The 22,470-nt window shown below is 35.0% G+C and overlaps 1 protein-coding gene and 1 pseudogene across 1 annotated transcript; both read right to left on the minus strand.

Moving 5' to 3' along the window:
* Window positions 1–2,837: 2,837 nt before the first annotated feature.
* Window positions 2,838–4,635, minus strand: LOC120178684 (annotated as a pseudogene).
* Window positions 4,636–7,981: 3,346 nt separating this feature from the next.
* LOC120178674 (fimbrin-3-like) lies at window positions 7,982–13,100 on the minus strand. Its single transcript, XM_039184472.1, has 13 exons — window positions 12,964–13,100; window positions 11,086–11,463; window positions 10,819–10,990; window positions 10,692–10,730; window positions 10,550–10,621; window positions 10,319–10,435; window positions 9,957–10,168; window positions 9,696–9,851; window positions 9,381–9,580; window positions 9,044–9,201; window positions 8,873–8,969; window positions 8,629–8,720; window positions 7,982–8,501 (listed from the first exon to the last, which is right to left on the minus strand). The coding sequence occupies exons 2-13, from the start codon at window positions 11,292–11,294 to the stop codon at window positions 8,049–8,051; spliced, it is 1,977 nt and encodes a 658-aa protein (XP_039040403.1). The 5' UTR covers window positions 11,295–11,463; window positions 12,964–13,100; the 3' UTR covers window positions 7,982–8,048.
* Window positions 13,101–22,470: the final 9,370 nt, after the last annotated feature.

A 22,470-nucleotide genomic window follows, 5' to 3' on the forward strand; every position in this document is an offset into this window, starting at 1 on the left:
ATTAGGATTTGGACGAAGATATTTCATTACTGAGAAATCAAATGAAATTCGAAACAATGATTTTTTTTCCACAAAAGATAAGATAATTTTGAAGTTATTTTATGTAATTGTTTAAAAAATTAAGTCATAACGTGGTTACGTATTTAATTATATAATAATAAAAAAATTAAAAAACTTTTAAATTTTAATTACAAAAATGAGAATGAAAATAAAGTTCAATAATGAAATTTATAATTAATGATCAGTGGAAAATATTAATAACCTATTTATTTTAATTTTGAGTTTCTCAACCGGATTAATTTTAACTCATATGTGATTCAATTCAATTTGATCAAATTAATAATTTAAATTTATAATAATTTTAATTTAATATAATTAATACATATAATTTGCCGGAATGATCTTAATCTTTTTGACCTAGCTTAGGTAGGGAATTGAACCAACTTAATTTTGAAAACTAGAGTTTTAAGAAAATAAATTCGGAGTCGCTATCGACCTTTGGGTTAAGTAGGACGAATACCTAAAATTGTCTTTTAAAATAATTTTTAGAAAAATTAGATTAAAAGTTAAAAAAAAGATCTATGTTTAACCATAGACATTTTGAAAGGGGCTCGAGAGTCGATTACGCGTAGAGAAAGATGAACACTCCCACAATACTCAAAATTGGTACCTAGAGATTACACATCATCTTTTATACGAATAATCATCAGAAACACATTCCTTACCTGTTAAAGCGTGTTTCCATAGATTTCCCATATAAAAATCATTGCCTTAATTTTTTAATAAATTATATAAATATTTATTTAATATGTTAAAAAATATTCGAATAAAAAGGAACGATTGACAAGTAGGACTAAAATGGAATTAAGTAAACTAAGGGAACAAAAATTGAAAGAAAGAAAAACAAAGGCAAACATGTAAATAGGACTAAAGTGAAAATCAACAAAATAATATGCATAAAAGAAAAAACAAGAACCAGCATGAAATAAGGACCAGAATGAAGCAGATCTAAACTTTGGAGCTGAAATCAAGAACTTCATTAACAAACCCAAGGATTACAAGTAGGGATGATAAAAAACCCTGAATCCGATGGGAAAAATCGAAAACAGAATTAAACGGGGACGGGAAAAAATTGTTTATGTTAAACGGGGACGGGGACGGGGAAAAACCGTTTATGCTAAACGGGGACGGTGATGGGTTTGGTAATCCCCGCCCCGATTACCCGGGCCGATACCTGGCCCGATACCCGACCCGATAAATATTAAAAATAATTATTATATATATATATAATATTAATAAATTAAATTTAAATTAAAAAAAATATATAATATTTATATATTTAATTTAAATATATATATACCAGACCCGATACTCGTTTAAATAACCGTTTATGCTAAACGGAGATACTCGTTTCCCTGCGATTTCCCCAATTACCTGATGGGGATCCCCGTTTAAATCCCCGCGATATTTTAAACGGAGACGGATATGGGTTTTTTAAACAGAGACGAGGACGGAGGGACCAATACTCGACCTGAACCCGGTCAGTTGCCATCCCTAATTACAAGAGAATGAGACAAAACATGGAGCCTAAACATGCGAATAACCCCTAACACAAAAAGAATGCTACTCTAACCCTAGAAAAACTCAAAACGGCATTACTGTCATTTGGCTTGGGGTTGACTGTGATTGTACATGTCCTTGCATTCGATTTTCTAGAAGAAACCCAGGCATGAGTTCCGCGAGTTTAAAATTATAAAGATTAACTCGTATTCGAAATAAAAAATTGAAGTTCAATTTGAATTCAAAATTATTTTAACTCGAAATATTTTTAGATTTAACTTGAACTCTATTCGAACTTGATTTAAGTTCTAATTCAAACTCGAGTTCAATTTTAATTCAAATTCGAGTTCAGTTCTAATTCAAATTCGAGCTCAAACCTGAAACTTAAGTACATAAAAACCTTATACTACATTTAAAAATACAAAGTATAAATGTAAATATTATTAATAATTCAATTTTAAAAAAAATAATTTTTTAACATATTTTTTTGGAGCTATTCACGAAATTTTCGAGTTAAGTATCAAATAGTTCGCTTCAGCTTATTAAGAATTCAAGTCGAATTCAAACTCGACTCGTTTACAATTCTGATTATGGATAATCAAATTATACTCAAATGATTATTTAATTAATAAATTTCTAAAAAAAATATAAAATCATCGTTAGATTATTAAATCATTATAAAACAACTGTTAAATTTATCGAACTGTTATAAACATATAACATATTTTATCAAACTATTACAAAATAATCATTAAACTTATCAAAATATCAAGTTATTATAATGTCACAATAATCATTTTGTAAGCAAAAAGGCATCAGATATCTCTATACTTAAAAAAAATTAATGTGACCCTTTTATTATTTTTTTTCTCTCAATGTAGTCATCCAACTCAGAAAACAAACTCAATGTGGTATTTTAACCAATGTTTTTCAGTCGTTGATCGTTCTGGTGCTGGCGTGACAGTTCACAGTGCAAATATGGTGGTCTACGGTGTTGATGTGGCAATCCATCTGTCATGTTTTAGTTACCAATTTAGCATATTTGTCATGTCATTCGCCATATTGTCAACCACCGTGGACTGAAACATCAGCACGATGGACTATCACGTCAATACCTTAACGGTTAACGATGAAAAACGTTGGCCAAAGGGACATATTGGGCTTATTTTATGAGTTTTAGGGTCACATTGAGATAGAAAATAATACGAGAGCCGCATTGATCTTTTTTAAAAGTATAGGGGCCTCTGATGCATGTTTGCCTAAACGTAATAACTATTTTATAACTTTTGGAAGTTCAATGATCTCCATGGAAATAAACCCAAAAAGAAGTCAAGAAAAAGGTAGAATCCGTGGATTATCCTTTCGTCTACACGATTCCTCAAGAGCGGAGCAAGAACTAAGAAGACAGAAGTGACTGCCAGATTCGCTATAGCCAGTGGTCCTGTAATGGCCCTGTGAAGCCTAAGTTTGAGCTTCTCCTTCAATATAATCTCCATGTCCACGAAAATCCCATGCAAAACGAAGAACAAAGTTATCTCCCACGTAGGTTTTTTACGTAATATGCTGTAATAAAGCAGCTCGTGTATCAGACCGGAGACGACGAACGTTACGAAAACGGGCGGCAAGGAACTCCATCGGGCTCCGATTGTGCGTATCGAAACGCTTCGTATCTGGTCGTAGACGACGAGACGGAGCGTTTCCTATACCCTGAGGTTCCACCTTCGGCCCCAGAAGTCTTGCAACGATGAGGCCAAGAGAGGTGAGTTGAAGTGTGGCTTGAGTTCAACCCTAAGTTTGACCTGGGAGAGGTACGCAAAATTTTATATTAAAGGTAATTTTATAAAATTTTGTAAAGTTTTATAAAGGAGAATTTATAAAATTTTAAAAAGAAAAAATATAATATCAATTAAAAATATATATAAGAATTTAAAACTTAGAATGAGTAAGTATCCCATCAATTCCTTCGGTTCATCCATTATCATATGAGCTAAGGGTTGAGCATAAGTTGAGTTGGATCGGATTTTTGATCAATTCGACATGATAAAAATATACCACCAAATCGAAACTTGATTCAACCTAATATAAATATATATAATTTTTGGTAAATTATATGTTTAGTACTTAAACTATCAGTTTTGGTATGTTTTAATACCTAAACTTTCAATTTTTTAAAAACCATACTTAAAGTCTAATTTTTATTTCATATTAATAACCCGCTGTTTAAAACTTTAGTTTTTGTTACATTTTTGTATCTTGTTCAAAATTTAACGTTAAGTTTTGAAACAATTGAAAGTTTAGGCACTAAATCAGACCAAAATTTATAGTTTAGGTACTAAAAGTGTTAGGTTTTCAACGACAAGGTACTAAAATGAAATGAAAACTAAACGTTAGGTATGATTTTAAAAAAATTGAAAGTCTAGGTACTAAACGGACCAAAACTAAATCATTTAAAAATCCTACCCGACTCAAACTTAAAATATTTTTAAAAAAATCATAACTTAATAGAATCAAATCAGGTCAAAACTCGTCGGGTTCTAGTCTCGTGTTGATCCCTACCTGAGCTGGGATTACAACCGTGGTTAAAAGAACAACTACCGCAAGCCAAACTAGGAATCCAAAGAGGAGTGACCAAACAAGTTTGTGGAAACACTCTTTGTAGCTATAAGAAACCAAGGTCAAAACTATCCACAATGAACCTTTACTAGCGGCCTCTAAGATCAAATCCAAGGGCACTTTGGAGTGATGGGGTTGTTTGATTTTGAATGGAGAACAAGCTGAGAGGATGAAAACATCGAGAGCCGCCGCCTTGGGCAGCGACAAGGGGCCTTGATTGAAGGCAAGCGCGAATAGGTTGAAGTTGGTGTGGCATGAGAGACAAAGCACTAGAGGGTAACCGAGATAGATCGAGTGGAGGTTGAAGGGGATGATCAATAGTAGGATCATGACCGGGAGGAGGGCAAGGAGCCTAGGCAAGCCCTTTGGGACCTTTGCTGCAATGTGGTAACAATAGGATAAGGATACATATGTGAAGAGCCCTACTGTAGTCAAGATCTTTAGCTCACTCTCTACTTCCATCTTGATATAAGCTTCTCTTTGGCCTTTAGGTTGCACCTCATATACAGGGGCGGACCCAGGACAAAAATTCAGGGGTTGCACAAAAAAATTCTTATAATCTTTTTTAGGGGTTGCACAATATTAAAGGTGACACTTGTATTAATTAAAAAAAATTAGAAAAAATTAACACTGAGTAGACAATTTTGTTGTATAATTTTTTTTTCTATAAGAATTTATCTGAAATATAGGGATTCTACCTAAAAATCACAAAAATATATATAAAAATACTAAAATAATATCATTTGATCAATGTTCCTCACAATTTGAGGGGTTGCCCGGGCTACCACTGGCAACCCCCTGGGTCCGCCCCTGCTCATATATATAATTAGGGATGAGTACATAACTTGAATTCGATGGATTTTGATATTTTGATATGATTTGATGATATATATATATATATTTAAAATATTAGGATTCAGATTAGATTGAGCTACGTTGAGTTCTTTTGGAAGATAAGGTCGGGTCCAATGTGGATTTAGGGTGAAATTTTTTTATTCCGATGTGACCCGAGATTACTGTATAAAAATGAGAATTATATATATATATATAGAGAGAGAGAGGGTTGATGAGATTGAGAGCGAGTTTTTATATAAAATTGAGTTGAGATATAAGTCAAATGAAATCTTTTTAAAATTAGATTAGGTCGAAACACAAATAAAAATATAATATTATGATAAAATTCGAGTATGAAAAACTTAATGTAACCCTTTTCATGCCCATATCTATATATAACACTAATTAAATGTTGTCCCCAAAATTATGAGACGTTGATTTAGAGTGGGTTAATATTTAATGGAGTACTACTAGAATTTTCTTAATTCCAAAAATAATATTTAAATTATTTGTTTTTTTATGATATGAAGTAAACTAAAATCCCTTACAGGACTAAACTCTAGCATATGTTAAAAGTAGAGAAAATAACCTCAGTGACAAAAAATCTTAGATAATATACGATTTTGACCAACTTTTTTTGGATTTGCGAAAATGACCAACAAAATCGCAATGCGATCTCCACTATCGCAAATTCACGTTGCATTTCGCATTGCGATAGTTGAAAATCGCGTTGCGTTTTTCCATTTCGCGTTGCGATAGTTGGAGATCGCGTTGCGATTTTCCAAATTCGTTGAAAAAAAGATTTTGTTTCTTAAGAATTTTCTCTAAAAAGATAGTATACGCGCGGACGTGTCGAAGACACGTATTACCACGACCACGACCACGACCACGACCACGACCACGACCACGACCACGACCACGACCAAATGGAAAATCGCAACGCGAATTTCAACTATCGCAACGCGAACTGGAAAATCGCAACGCGACTGTAGACTATCGCAACGCGAAATGGAAAATCGCAACGCGACTGTAGACTATCGCAACGCGAAATGGAAAATCGCAACGCGATTTTCAACTATCGCAACGCGAAATGGAAACGTGATTTTCCAACTATCGCAACGCGAAATGGAAAATCGCAACGCGATTTTCAACTATCGCAACGCGAAATGCAACGCGAATTTGCGATAGTGAAGATCGCAATGCGAATTAGAGATAACATTGCGATTTTGTTGGTCATTTTCGCAAATCCAAAAAAAGTTGATCAAAATCGTATATTATCTGGGATTTTTGGTCACTGAGGTTATTTTCTCTTAAAAGTATCCCAATGGTTAATATTTTAGGCTAAATGCATCATCTGTCCCTTAATTTTGTTTGTTTTCCCACTTTGGTATTTAAGTTTCTTTTAATCAATATTACTCTTAAAGTTTATAAAAGTTACTATTTTTACCTAAAAATTTAACGAACGTTTTAAAAAATTAGGCCAATCAGAACGTGACACATCATTTTTGTTCTCTTCCTCCTTGTCTCTCATTGATTCATTCGACTTCGAATTATCATAATTGACAATTTAATTATGTTTATATAGTTTATTAAAGAAATATTAAATTAATTATTTAGAATAATGGAATATGCTTTCGTGTTGGCCACCTCTTCACGTAGTTCCGTTTTAATCACTCAACTATTTTTTTTAAAATCATACTTAACATTTTATTTTGTTCCGTTTCGATCACCCACCCTTAAAAATAAACAATGATGTTGATGTAGGCTTAAGGTTCAGTTTTGTCACTATAGTAGACTTAATTTATCATTTTCACTCATACGATATTTTCACATCAATTTAGATCTCAAAGTTATTTAGTTGCATCATCCTATACTCTGCACCTAACTTAAAACCCTAAACCCTAAACTACTAAATTCTAAACCATAAACCCTAACTTAAAACTCTAAACGATAAAAAATATTTTAAACATTGATGCAATTAAACTGGACAAAAATGATCATTAAGACTGTTGATATATCACTATAACATAATACCACGTCATTATTTAAAAAATAAAAAATTTATCACATTTGTAATTCTGTTTATTTTTTAACGTCGAATGATCAAAATGAAACAAATATAATATTAAGTATGATTTTAAAAAATATTAATTAGGTGATCAAAATGAAACAGTCTGATCATTTATTGTGCAATGGGAACGAGTCAAAGCCATTTAATGGCTCCGCCAAGGAGCAACCAAATTGGGCGGCGGTTGAGCCATCACATTTTTTTTTGGTCATAATTATCGCGATGGTGGACATAACAAATGCTCTTGCGAGTATCGCAGTCGTACGATAAGGATTTCGAACGATAACGATACTATTATATAACAATTACTATTCTAATAGCGATCGACTATTTAAATTTATGTATAAAACAAATTTGTTTTTATCCATTTCTAGAAAGTGAGATGCGACCTGCTGAGTCTGACCACTTTTAGGGGATCTAACTATTTTCCAACGACAGTGATCAAGTTGATAGTACCTTAAAAGTTGAGTGATCATTAGGTAATTTACCCTTCTTTTAAATGATACCAAAATAAGAGACAAAAATGAAAAACTTAATTTTATATTAATTAAATTCGATAATAATTCAAGTTTTTACTGTAAAAAATAAATAAATTAACTGAAATACAATTGACCGGTGAAAAACCAAAACTTATTGGTTCCAAGCGTGTGAGAAAGTTGGTAATATTTTTCTCTTCAACTGTTTGTTCACACCCGGAAAGGGAAAAACTAAAGCAATATCTTAAGGACTAGTAGGAAGCATGCCATTTCCTCGACCTGTCCTCTGTGGTACTCGAACTCTTTCGTATCGTTAGGCACCTATATTTCGACACGAGTACGAAATTATATCATCCCCGGAAAATACAAATCAAACAAACTCGTTTTCCGAAACTTACCGCCAAGTCCGAGCAACATACCATACCTCTCTTTTACTTCCTACATGGTCTGACCATTCTCAACGAGGTCATCTTCGTTCTCGGCGAGGGAATCTCCATCTAGACGAGAGCATCTCCATTCTCAACGGGAGAGTATCCTTTCTCAAACTGCGGTGATGAGGCCGTGATGTCCGAGGTGGCATCGTCGATGTTAGAGCTTGGGATTTCAGCACCTGACGAGGAACTTTCAATGTTTAAGCTTGGGATTTCTTCAGCAGACGGCAAGGAACGTTCAATGTTTAAGCTTGAGATTTCAGCACCCGGCGAGGAACTTTCAATGTTTACACTTGGAAATTCATCACACGGCAGGGGACTTTCAATGTTTAAGCTTGGGATTTCAGCACACAGCAAGGAACTTTCGTCTTCACCGACTGTGGATGCTGGCGGAGATGTATCCGATGTATAAGCACTATTGTAGCCATTACCAGCCTCAGACTCAGTCTCATCTGGTGCGTTTTGAAGGCACCAGCACATAATGCTGGCAGTTAAAGTGAGCATCATCTTCTGGTTTACCTGCCACATCCCATAAGAACATCCATTTGCGTCGCATTTTCAATTTACTCCAGAAAATTTGATTATTTATTTCCTATTTATGATCATTTGCAGATATTCAAATACGAGATTCACAATGCAGCGTTACCTCCATGATGTCATCAGGCAACAAGAAGATGGAGCATCCGATTTTACGAGCCACACTTATGATATATGTTGCATTCAACCTCTTCTCTTCGTCTACAATTCCAAAAAGGGCAAAAACTGTTAAAGATTGGCTCGATCTCAACATTTTCGCCAAGATAAGAGACCATGCTTGGTTCATTCTAAGTATAAATAGAGTCACCAATAATCCAATCGAAAAATTAATTCGAGTTAGCAAGTAGTCATACCACTTTCACCCTTGGTTACAAGGTTCCAGTTGACAACTCTTGGCTCCACGGAACTTAAAAGTTCAAGGAAGAACAGTCCAGACGAGAGGCTCCTGTCCTGCAGTTTAGAACAAGGTATAATTTAAATCATTCAATCGATAATATTATTATTTGATGGGATAGTTCTGAAACCTTGAAGCTTTCTATTTGACGGGATCGTCCGGTGCTTTTAACTTTCCTGTTTGCCCAAGTCATGATATATGAATCAGTTATCTCTTTCCCTCGGGAGCGAGCTCTCAAGCTCTTTAAAACTTGAAGCATGTTGTACCTCATCAGTTGCCACAGGAAAGCTGTAAGACAATGTAACAAAAGCTCAAATGGCAGAATACATAGGATCAACAAGCATATACATTGAAAGATGAAAAGCAATTCAATTTACACCCGACACGGATTCTTTTTATCAAAAGTACTCGCTGAACTTGCCAAGCCGTGAAGAGAACCATATTAAATAAAGACAAGAGAAAATTACCGACAATAAGTTTCTTATTTCCTTCCACGAAATCATGTCCTCCAAGATTCACAATGGAAAATCTCAACATCTCCCCGATCATCACGACTTGGTTGCAATTCTCCACCTTTCTAAATGGAAACCTAATTGGAGGTTTCGTTGCATGCTTCCAGTTGACTGATCCAGGTGCAACCTTATCAAGCACCTCTAAAAGTACCCATCTGTATCAAAATCAAGCTCTTTATGTTGGTGGTTGAAATACTGGAGAAACTGGACTACTAAACTACGATGCCTTACATAAGGCGAAGTCGCGAAGTGGAAGCTTCGAAAACTTACCCGTTTCTAACATCCTCAAATAGATTATTAATATAAGTGTCGATTCCAAGACTGTTCATCCATAGTCGGAAACATCTCTCGTCTCTCGAAAGTTGCACATCATCTGTCATTCTTTCTGCAAAAGAAAGCTTTTTGCCGTCTACGCTCAGGCCATTCCTGCAAAAGCACACTTGTATTTGTTACCAAAATATAAAACTAGAGACAAACATACGGTGAGGAAGGAGTGTACCAGTGTAACCCTTTCAGTTTGTGATTTTTCACCTTTGATGAAAGATTTGAGCTACAAATGCAAGATTCAAGTTTGATGAACCCTCAACAATGTCTTGCGGGTTTAAATAACGTTTACATCCCATTTTCTCTGCATGATCAAGTACCAGTGTAGCCCTTTCGGTAGGATCCGATGTATCAAGGGTCAATGGATTGCAGAACTCAGGAGCTAGTACATTAAGCAGGTAGGCATAAGCTTTTCCATCCTGCAGGTACGAAAATGAGTAAAACATTGAAGTACCAATTCAAGCAAAACAAACCGATGCAATCTAATTTCTGCATGAGCTTCCACCTCGATCCACAAAATTGTTTTATCATACCCTTGCCGCTAAATGTAGATTAGTGTAGTCAAATACCTTGAGATCTGAATAAAAATTTGTAATAGTTTTCTCATAGCCCCCTTTCTTTAAATGGTAATTCATCCATCTTAGTAGAACCTTCTCAGGAGATAATCCCATAAGTTCCTCAATATCCTGCAAGAATTGATAATTCAAACGGAAACACGTCAATCTATTTGTTTGAAAGAATTCTGTTTCGTTAACTGATCCTTAGTTAAACATCAATCATAGGATAAAGAAATAGATTACTCCATTGCCATCCTCCAGCACTTCTATGAGCTGAGGTGTCTTCTTAAGGTTGAGATCTGCCAACAGTTGAATCTGCAGTTGTACCAGCAAACAACTTAACATCATACGTTTCTCGGTCTATCACAACATTTTAAATGCCTACCTTTATAATTTGAGCAATCAAGCCGAGCAAGAGGGTAGGCTGCAATACAAGTAACCAAGGTTAGAACTATCGGATAATCAGAAAAAATCATTCTAACCGGCATAGGAATTTGTCTATCAGTACTAACCCTTCCTTCAACTAAGTCCTGGGTGCCAATGTTTACCACAGTGCAGCCAATAGCCTTTGCCGAGTTGAGACCAAGGGTATGGTTCTCGTTCCTCTCCCATAGGTTAAGTACCTTTTTCGTGTTAATAGCTCGTTCATCTATTGTTCCAGGCACAGCAATATTGATAAGCTTACTGCAAGAGTAAAAGAGAATAAAACCATTGTCCAGATTTTATAAAAAAAAAAAAAAAAAAAGAGCAATTGCATAACGGATCATCGATAAAAATACCATAAAAGTACTCCATCTTTCGCAAGTTCGAAAAGGTCATTGGTAGCTGGATCAATTGGAAGAAACTGCTTTAAAAATGGATCATCGGCAAGATAAATGTTTATGTGTCTAACATAAGTGTTTTTTTCTGATTCGATGATTGTATTGGCTGCGGCGGCCTTCAGGACCTTCGATGTACTCTTTGAACCACCTGATTTTATCGTAGACATATCTAAAGATTATCTGAGCAGAGACAAGGAAAATCTAGCCGAAAGTTTGTCTGCAAGTTACACACACTGAATCCAGAATCCAATTACCAATGGCCCATGATGGATTCAAAATACACTCTGATTCAACCTAGCAGCCAAACTTTCCAACCAGATTCCTCAAGCCCAGAATCTAAAAACCAGAAAACAACATCAATGCCACATCTTTATATTCTATTAGCATCAAGATAACAAGAATCTCTCATGAATTGCATTTTAACATATAAAAAAAACCATCCTATAAATCAAGAACTCATATTTTGATCCCATGGTCATTAACATTAACCATAAATGCATACACATTGATTTTTAACTTATAAACAATCAACAAAACTGGGAATTTAACCTAGCAACCAAACTTTCCAACCAGATTCTGAAAACCAGAAAACGGCATCAATGCCTCATCTTTAGATCCTATTAGGATTATCAAAACAAAATTATCTCATTAAACCATACCCATAAATTGCATTAAAAGTTAAAACATATAAAAAACCATCCCTATAAATCAATAACTCATATATAGATCCCATGATCATGAACATTAACCATAAACCAGCCTACACATTGATTTGTAACTTACAAACAATCAACAAAAACTGGAAATTTAACCTAGAAGCCGAACTTTCCAACAAAAATCTGAAGACCAGAAAACGACATCAATGCCTCATCTCTAGATCCTATTAGCATCAATGTAACAAAAATATCTCATGAAACCATCCCTGTAAATCAAGAACTCATATTTAGATCCCATGATCATGAACATTAACTATAAACCAGCCTACACATTGATTTGTAACTTACAAACAATCAACAAAAACTGGGAATTTAACCTAGAAGCCGGACTATCCAACAAAAAACTGAAGACCAGAAAATGAAATCAATGCCTCATCTTTAGATCCTATTAGCATCAAGATAACAAAAATCTCTCATGAAGCCATCCCTGCAAATCAAGAACTCATATTTAGATCCCATGATCATGAAAATTAACATTAACCATAAACCAGCCTACACATTGATTTGTAACTTGCAAACAATCAACAAAAACTGGGAATTCAACCTAGAAGCCAAACTTTCCAACCAGAATCTGAGGACCAGAAAACAACATCAATGCCTCATTTTTAGATCCTATTAGCATCAAGACAACAAAAATCTCTCATGAAGCCATCCCTATAAATCAAGAACTCATATTTAGATCCCATGATCATGATCATGAACATGAACATTAACCATAAACCATCCTACACATTGATTTTTAACTTATATACGGTCAACAAAAATTGGGAATTTAACCTAGCTGCCAACTTTCCAACCAGAATCTGAAAACCAGAAAACAACATCAATGCCTCATCTTTAGATCCTACTAGCATCAAGATGACAAATCTCTCTCATGAAACCATCCCTATAAATCAAGAACTCGTATTGAGATCACATAATCATGAACATTAACATGAACAAACAATCCATTATAACTTATAAACAATCAGCAAAAACTGGGAATTCCTTGAAATCCCATGATCCAATTCCAATGAAACAGAAAACAAACACACCCCATTGACCCAGAAATGCAAACAAACACATCAATCAAACGAAACTCAATAAACCCTAAAAAGAAAACAAACCCAGAAAAACTGACCCCGTTAAAAAGCAAGGTATCGCGGTTTGTCAATGAAAGAACTTCATTATCCTTTCAAAGCTAATGACTTCAAACCGCGCCACCCCCAGATTTTACACGAGGAAGTTAACCCTTCAACGAGTTAAGAAATGCACCTGTTGAGTTGATTTATATATAGATAGTGAGAGAGGTTGAAGGAATAGAAAGAGGATCCATTTTCGCCAGTGAAAGTAAAAGGGGAAAACCAAGAGAATGAACGGTCTTGAGTTTTTCTACCTTATAAAGAACTTCCAAACAGTTTTCCCCCCATTTCTGTTAATTATTCGCTGTTTCTCGGCGCACCGTAAACAGAATGCACTCGTGGTTTGACCAATAAACAAATAAAATATCCAATAAATATTTTGTGGGATTGAATCCTATTAAGATAAAATATTAAATAATAAATAAATTATTTAAAATTTAAATATTTCAAATTAAATATATCACATTCTTAGGAGATTCTGATCAAAATTTTAAATTTAAATATGAAAATATTTAATATATTTCAAAATATATACTGAGAAAAATAATATATACTGAGAAAAATAATATATAATATAGTATTGCCAATACAAAATATTTTTTTATATATTTATATAAATATAATGTACGTGATTTAACACTTAAATTTTCTGGAATTTCTTTTAATAAATTTTATATAAATATATTAAAATAATAATAAAAGGGTAATTATTTTTTACATTGAGGGGTAATGATGGTCATTTTTTTTATCCAAACTTAATAGATATCGACACAATACGACTTTATAAGATCACTTATCACTTAAAAAAATGAGTCTTTAGAGCATTGACTTATACGAATCAAGTTACCTTATTGGTTAGAAGGATAATTGTTATTTATAGAGCTTTCAGGTTCAAACACTAGAGACTGTCAATGTATTTAAGGGTTTATTATCAAATGATCGATAGATTTTAGAACAAATACTACCACTTGTAAACACCTTAAATTAATAAAAAAAATGAATTAGATCATGTAAATTTTTTTTGAAGGATGGATCGGATAAAATCAGGTTTAGCATAGCAAATATATAATATGACCTGATTCAAGATAATAATATAATTATCTCTATTTAAATATTATTTTAATTATTTATTTATTTTACTTATTATAAATGGAAACTTTATATAGATTCGATCTATTAATCGATTTACCATATATTATAATGATAACGAAAACATGATGAAAAATAATAATAAATATGTATGTTATGATTTTGTTAATGGAAATGGCGTCTTGGTAGAATCCTAATTTGCATATATGAATTTAATTATTTATATAGACTTCAGTTTTTATTATATTTTAGTATCCCGTTCAAAAATCTAATGTTAAGTTTTGAAAAAATTGAAAGTTTAGGTATTAAAACGAACAAAAACTGATAATTTAAGTATCAAATGCATTAAGTTTTTAACGACAGGATACGAAAATGAAATGAAAACTAAACGTTAAGTATGATTTTGAAAACATTGAAAGTTTAGGTACTAAAACATATCAAAACTGATGTTTATGTACTATGTAACGCCCTGAAACCCGGGTTAGTAGTTCGAGTCAAACCGAGACTCATTTGAGAGCCCAAAAGATTTATGAAAATAGTTTAGACCAAGTTTAGTGGGAATTGGGCTGAGTTGGGCCCAAAAGAATTTGGAAATATGATGTTTTTCTTGTGGACTTGAAAGTGTAGGGACATAAAGAGTAGTTTACCCATTTTTAAGTGAAACGTAAAACTTTCCCTCATTTTATATCACGTGAACCAAACCCAAAATTATATTACCAAATACTCTTCTCCTTCTTCCTACTAGCATTTTCCATTTTCCATCCTTTCAAGAGCTAATATTCAAGCAATCCAATCTTAGTTAGCTTGAGCCAAGGTAAGATTATAAATCACCATTCTTCAAGCTTTAATTTAAGCCCCATTTTACAAGTTTTCCGCTATGATTTCCAAAATGGGTTTTTGGGAGGTTTAATAAATCCAAAGATTCTAGGTCGTTTTTGTTGGATTTAGGTTATTGAAAGTATTCTAACCCATAATTTTATTACAAAGATTATTTAGAAATTTCTTTTTCTTATCTTGATTATTGAAAGAAGTGGGTGAAGCCTCCAAGACAAAGAGGAAGGAAAAAGCTTCCATTAAGTGAGTTTGAGCTTTGCTTTAACCTAGAAATCAAGGTATCCACAATTACAACTTCTCTATACTCTTTGTGGGTCATGTTAAATGTAATGAATAGCATGAAGGTAAGAAATAAGCTTATTGAGCATATCAATGGTAGATTTTATGTTTTGGAATTTTAAGCATGATAGAAGCTTTATTTATGTCCTTTTTATGACACATAAGACTTTAAGTATGTTTGGGGACCTCACAAGGGTCTTTGGGAGTGAGATATAACATTTTGGTGCTTGTTTTTAAGTCTTCTACAGGTCAAGTATCGATACTTGTTCTTCGTTTCTGGGCAAAAACGTGTTTTCTGGGTAGAAGTATCAATATTCTTTCAAGAGTATCGAAACTTTGAGTCATAGTTTCGAAACTCCCAGAAAGTATTGAAACTAGGCAGAACATGATGTTTAAAAGTATTTGTACTTACATAAAATATTAAAACTTTTGCAGAAGTATCGATACGCTTGAGCTAGTATCGATAGTTTCAGTATGTTTTGGGCAAAAATGATTGTTTTTAAGGGAATTAGACCCCGAGGAACCCCAATACTTCAGTATATTATCAAATAAGGCTACAAGTGAGAATATTTATGATGTTTAATTCAAACATAGAAACCAAATAATTAGGGTGACATAAAACTAGCCTTGGTTGGTGCTCGGGAAACAATTCGAACACCCGAGTTCCTCTAGTTTAGGGTGTCGAAAGTATAGATGTAATCCAATCCATAGGTAGGGCACAAGGCAAATTTGACTAGCTATGGCGTGATGTCCGACACTCGCAAGGGGTGGGCTAGTTAGGGGTATGGTGTCCAATGCAATGATTTCCGGGGGTCACATCATCGGTAGACTAGAGGGGTGTGTGAGCTCAGAGATGCAGAAATCTCTCAGTAGCGCCATGATGTCTACCATAGAGTAGAGAGTGAGTATCGCAAGGATATTCACTAATGTTGTATTGTTTTTAGTTATTAAAACATGTTGTGAATGTACCCCTCTTAGTATATTTTAGTTGTTAGTGTGGCACTGGGCTAGTTAGCTCAGCGTTTGGAATTTGTTTCCTTACACATTTTAGGTGAATATCAATAGAGGAGCCTTTTGACAAGAGAAATCCAGACCAAACAACAAAGCAGAGTAAGTCTCAAATTTCTAAAGGGTGTGTATATTCAAAATTCTATTTTGTAAATTTGAGTCGTAAATTGTTTTAAATACATGGTCTGTATATTTTATTTATTTATTTTGTAATTGTGGAAGCTCCCGACTGTAAATTATTGTACATGGATTTTATTGCAAGTGAGTATGATAAAAGGAAATTTGTTGATTAGCCATGGTGTTACATACTAAATGCATAGTTTACCCCTATAACTAAAACAATGATTCACTGTGATTCCTGTTATCCAACATTTAATTCAATAATTAATGCATATCTTCTTGTTTAAAAATTATGATTCAAATTCAGATTTTTCTGCAAATTAAATCCAAGATAACTTGACACACAAGTATTACCATAAAATGATGATAGTTACCTTAATTCGCAAGAAACTACCCATTGGGAGCTTAACTTATGCTTTAGATAGATGCTTAAACTTGTTTAATGACATTCGTATCGGGATCTACACACGTGAAACGACGTCGTATTCTGTTTTGCGTTTCCGTAACTTCAAGATAATGTCAGATACGAGTTTATGTCCGATACATATATTTCTTCTTTTCCAAGGATGAGAAAATGAAGAGTCCGAAAAACACAAAAGAATAACAAAATATTATTCACATAATCGAGCACTGAGCCGGTTCACCGGAAAAGGCCTGTTGCGGCGGTGCCATAGGAGGCTGCACGAGATACGGAGGCGGCCGTGGAAATGGATCATAAGGATGGTGGTAATATTGATGGCTACCTCCTTGCCAATATCTTCCATGGGGATCATCCAAAAAACGAGGCCCGTCGTCTCTTCTTTCTGACGTTCGGTTTCGTAATCCAGAGTCGATACAGTATACCTGAGCATGTTTCCCTGCTTTGGCTAGTAGTTTCAGAGTGGTTCCAGGGTCTATGTTGCCCGAAACACGAGCGATTCCGTTTGGATCAATGGAGAAAGTAGCACCTGAAAGAAGAACAACAAAGAAATTGCATCATGCAACTACACATACATACATACATACATATATATCAGTTGCCAATAGAGATCATAGTGAGATACCTGGAATTCCCTGGAGCACTTTGATCATGGAATTCTCCCAACCTGGAGTTTGAATATCGACCCTAAGGATGAAAGTCTGCGAACGAACGAAAGAACGAAATTAAACCGAAGTAATTAACAACCGAAAAGATAAAAGAACAACTAAGTTATATGGTGTTACTGTGAATTGAGATGATCCAGAGTCCATTGAAATTTGTTGGATAAAAGTGAAAGGAACAAAGGGATGATGATTTTACAAGGAGATGCAGAAAAATTGATTATATATATATATGCATACATATATATATATATAGAGAGAGATTTTTAGCAAATCAATTATGATTTGGCATTCAAATCAGGAATATTTTGGAATATCTTCTAAAATAACTACCAAGAAACTTACCATATAATGCTTGCCTATCAGACCAGACAGATCATATAATCGAATCAAGAACCGACGCGAAATGCAAATGAAAGAAACAATTTCATATTTCTGCTTGCAAATGCTTGCATATCAGACCAGAGGGCGTGTTCTGCTCTCATTTCTCGTAGGAAATGAATGTGCTAGCGCTGGCTGCTGCTTGTTAAGCCCTTCCATGATGAACGAGAATGCCCTAAAGGTGAGACAGCTCCGAAGAAGTGCCTGGAGTGCACCTGCAAAACCATTTCAATGAAAAAAAGAAAAGAAAAAGGCTCGAGATTCTCGTACCAGGGGAACTTAGAGCAAGACCAGTGCAACATCCAGCTACACCAGCATTAATAACTGCAGAGAAAGGCAGCATTACTGAACATCAACATGCCAAGTGCAAAACAAAAAACGGGGTGTTACTGAGTTTTTTTACAAGGCGTACCATCATCTTTTCCTCGCAGCCTCTTCAAGAAGCAAACTACCAAACTGTGTACGCCCGACAAAACTGCAAATGACTATAAAAGGGAAAATAAAAAAGTATGTAAGAGAAGCAAGAGATTTGTTCACTCAAGTGTGGAGAACTATGAGTTGGTCACAGATTCTCATATCTTGGCATGAGATCCTGCTTCCACAAACGAGCCTTTAAAGCCCTTCTTTTTAATCAATCCCGAACCTGCAACAAAAGCGGACAAGCAAAACAAGAGAGTAGACATGATCTAAGCAGAGAAATGAGCTCCATCTAAATGTTGATTTAAAGTCCCGAACCAGACCGAATAGATTGCTCAGGGTCTAGAGGTTAAGCTTAATCTTGAATTGGCACCAAAATAAATAAATTCAGGGCATTCAACATGCGCTATGAAGCAACCTTGAACATGAAAGAAAGCCTACAATCCGACTTATCAATCATCGAAATCGCACATACATGATATAAGCTCCGGGCATTCAACATGCACTATGCAGCAACATAGAACATTAAATAAAGCTAACAATCCGACTTATCAAATCGTTATCCAAATTCTGATGCTTTGTTTTAATGGAATTACTCAATTTAAGACCTGAAAAAAATCCCATTTTCAAACAGTTTCCCATAACCACAATAATCTACCACTTCCAGGTTTCATCTCATACATAGCATGCCCAAAAACATCCTAAAACAAAACCAAATTTAAAAGATAAACACTTTGATATGTAACAAAAAGATCAAATAAAGAAAAGAATCCGAAATTCGATGAAATATTCCTAAAAATTGTTGAAAACTAAACAAATCTACCGAAAGGTGGATTAAACAATGCACCGAAAGTGGTCACAATTAATGGCACATGGTATTTGTTGAATTTTTTGGAAATGGTAAAACCATTTTTAGTCATTGTAATTTAGGGTATTTACAAATTAGTCCTTAAGTTTCAACTATAAATACCCTAACTCATTTAGCTTCAAAATCATCCCAAAGCATTCTAGCTTTCTTCCAATACTAGAGAGAATTTAGAGAGTTTCTTGAGAGTTGTTTTCTCCTTTTTATCAAGAGAGAATTATTATTGTTTTCTCCTTGGCAGATCGAGAGAGGTTGTAATTCTTATTTTCTCATAGTGAAATTCTTCTACCGTTGCCCGTAGTTTTTACCCTATATTATTTAGGGGGTTTCCACGTAAATTTTGTGTCTTCTTTATCTTTATTTTATTTTTTCAAATTATCAGTTGCGATTTTGCTCTATTCGATAGTCGTCTTCCGCAACAATTGGTATCAAAGCCATATTTGAGTGTGTAATATCTGCTTATTGTCTTTGTGGTTGCCACCAAAAGGTGGATCCTCCAACATAAGAAAGTAAGAAGGTATTACTCATTCTTTGAAGGTTCCAAAGAACTATTCACGATAGTGAAATAGTGGGAGCTATCCGTAATAGAAGCTATAACAACGAAATTTGATATTGAAAAATTTAATGGAAGAAATTTCTCATTGTGGAAATTGAAGATGAAGGCCATCCTGAGGAAAGACGGTTGTCTAGCAGCTATCAGTGAAAGGCCGGTAGATTTCACAGACGACAACAAATGGATCGAAATGGACGGGAATGCTATGGCAAACTTTCATCTAGCATTAGCAGATGAAGTATTGTCAAGCATAACTTTCATCTAGCATTAGCAGATGAAGTATTGTCAAGCATCGAGGAGAAGAAGATAGCTAAGGAGATATGAGATCATCTCACCAAATTGTACGAGGCCACATCGCTGCACAATAAAATTTTCCTTAAGAGAAAATTGTACACTCTCCGTATGCCAGAATCTACTTCAGTGACGGAGCACTTAAATACACTGAATACCTTATTTTCTCATCTTACATCCTTAGGCTGTAAAATAGGAGAACAAGAACATGCTGAACTTCTACTTCAAAGTCTACCGGATTCATATGATCAACTCATCATAAACTTGATAAACAATAATGTCACCAGTCTAGTCTTCGATGACGTTGCAGCTGCTGTTCTACAAGAAGAAAATCGATGCAAGAATAAGGAAGACATACAAGTAAATCTGCAACAAGCAGAAGCATTGGCAACGATGAGAGGGAGATCAACAGAATGTGGCCAAAGCAGCAGTCACAAACATGGTGGATCGAAGTCAAGAAGCAAGAAGAATTTAAAGTGCTACAACTGTGGAAAGAAGGGTCACTTGAAGAAGGATTGTTGGAGTCTAAATAAAAACTCCAATCCACAAGGCAATACTGCAAACACTTCAGATGATGGAGATGCTCTATGCTGTGAAGCGTTAACCACCGTGAAAGGTAGAAAGAGATATGCAGACATATGGCTCATTGATTCGGGAGCAACATATCACATGACCTCAAGAAGAGAATGGTTCCATCATTATGAACCTGTCTCAGGAGGATCTGTGTATAGTTGCAATGATTATGCCTTAGAGATCATTGGCGTGGGAACCATCAAATTGAAGATGTATGATGGAATAATTAAAGTTGTTCGAGATGTGCGGCACGTGAAAGGCCTGAAGAAAAATTTATTATCCTATAGATTTTTGGATAATAATGCAAGTAAGATTGAAACACGGAAATGAATCATGAAAGTGTTCCGTTGAGCGCTTGTGGTGCTGAAAGGTGAAAAGATAGCAACAAACTTGTACATGCTGAAGGGAGAGACTTTGCTAGAAGCAGAAGCCTCTATTGCCTCATGTAGTTCAGATTCTTCAATGCTATGGCATCAGAAACTTGGACACCTGTCAGAACAAGGAATGAAAGTCCTTGTGGAGCAAAAGCTACTTCCAGGCTTAACAAATGTATCACTTCCTTTGTGTGAGCATTGCATAACAAGTAAGCAGCACCGGTTGAAATTCAACACATCAAATTCTAGAGGCAAAAGTGTTCTAGAATTGGTTCACTCTAACGTATGGCAAGCACCAGTTACATCCCTAGGCGGAGCAAAATACTTTGTCTCATTTATTGATGACTACTCTAGGAGATGTTGGGTGTACCCTATTAAGAAGAAGTCAGATGTGTTTTCCACTTTCAAAAACTTCAAAGCGCGAGTGGAACTTGATTCTGGAAATAATATCAAGTGTTTCAGAACAGATAATGGAGAAGAATACACAAGCGAAGAATTTGATGACTTTTGCAGGAAAAAAGGCATCAAAAGACAGTTCACAGTGGCGAACACTCCTCAACAAAATGGAGTGGCAGAGCGGATGAACATAACCTTGTTAGAAAGAACAAGAGCAATGTTGAGGGATGTAGGCCTAGAAAAATCATTCTGGGCAGAAGCAGTCAATACCGCCTGTTATTTGGTGAATCGAGCTCCATCAACTGCAATAGAGCTGGAGACACCAATGGAGACGTGGACTGGTAAACCAACTGATTATTCAAACCTCCATGTATTTGGAAGTATTGTGTACGTGATGTACAACTCCCAAGAAATCTCAAAGTTGGATCCAAAATCCAGGAAATTCAAATTCTTGGGGTATGCTGATGGAGTCAAGGGGTATCGCTTTTGGGATCCCACTGCCCGCAAAGTGATCATCAGCAGGGATGTTATCTTTGTAGAAGATAAACTACAAAGAAAAGAATACGATGATAGCATTGAAAAGTCAGAGACTACTTAGATACATGTGGAAAAGGAGGTTGAAGAAGGAGATTCTTCAGAAGCAGAACCAATACATGATGAACAAGAACCAGAGAGTTCTGAAGCTCCAACAACTCGCCAATCAGATCGTGTGAGAAGACATCCCAATTGACACTCAGATTATGTTATAGAAGGAAATATTGCATACTGCCTTTTAACAGAGGATGGTGAGCCATCAACATACGAGGAGGCAATAAACAGCTCAGATGCTTCACTGTGGATGATGGCGATGCAAGAAGAAATTGAAGCCATTCATAAAAATAATACATGGGACCTAGTGCCACTACCACAAGGAATGAAGCCAATTGGTAACAAATGGGTCTTCAAAATCAAGCGAAATGGTGACGATCAAGTTGAGAGGCATCGTGAAAAACTAGTGGTCAAAGGATATGCTCAAAAAGAAGATATTGATTTCAATGAAATCTTTTCTCCCGTGGTTCAACTAACAACAGTTCGAGTAGTTTTGGCAATGTGTGCTACATTGAACTTACATCTAGAGCAGCTAGATGTTAAAACATCTTTTCTTCATGGAAATCTTGAAGAAGAGATTTACATGCTCCAGCCTGAAGGTTTTGAAAAGAAAAGAAAAGAAGAACTTGGTTTGCAGGTTGAACAAATCTCTGTACGG

The sequence above is a fragment of the Hibiscus syriacus genome, unplaced genomic scaffold (genome assembly GCF_006381635.1).
Source record: "Hibiscus syriacus cultivar Baekdansim isolate YM2019G1 unplaced genomic scaffold, ASM638163v2 tig00112368_pilon, whole genome shotgun sequence".
Classification (NCBI taxonomy): domain Eukaryota; kingdom Viridiplantae; phylum Streptophyta; class Magnoliopsida; order Malvales; family Malvaceae; genus Hibiscus; species Hibiscus syriacus.

Coding starts and splice junctions, on each gene's coding strand:
- LOC120178674 (XM_039184472.1), bottom strand. CDS start 11,294: ATGTCTACGATAAAATCAGGTGGTTCAAAGAGTACATCGAAGGTCCTG. Junction 9,581..9,695: donor TTTGAGGATGTTAGAAACGG/GTAAGTTTTCGA, acceptor ATTTTGATACAG/ATGGGTACTTTTAGAGGTGC. Junction 9,202..9,380: donor AAATAAGAAACTTATTGTCG/GTAATTTTCTCT, acceptor ATTGTCTTACAG/CTTTCCTGTGGCAACTGATG.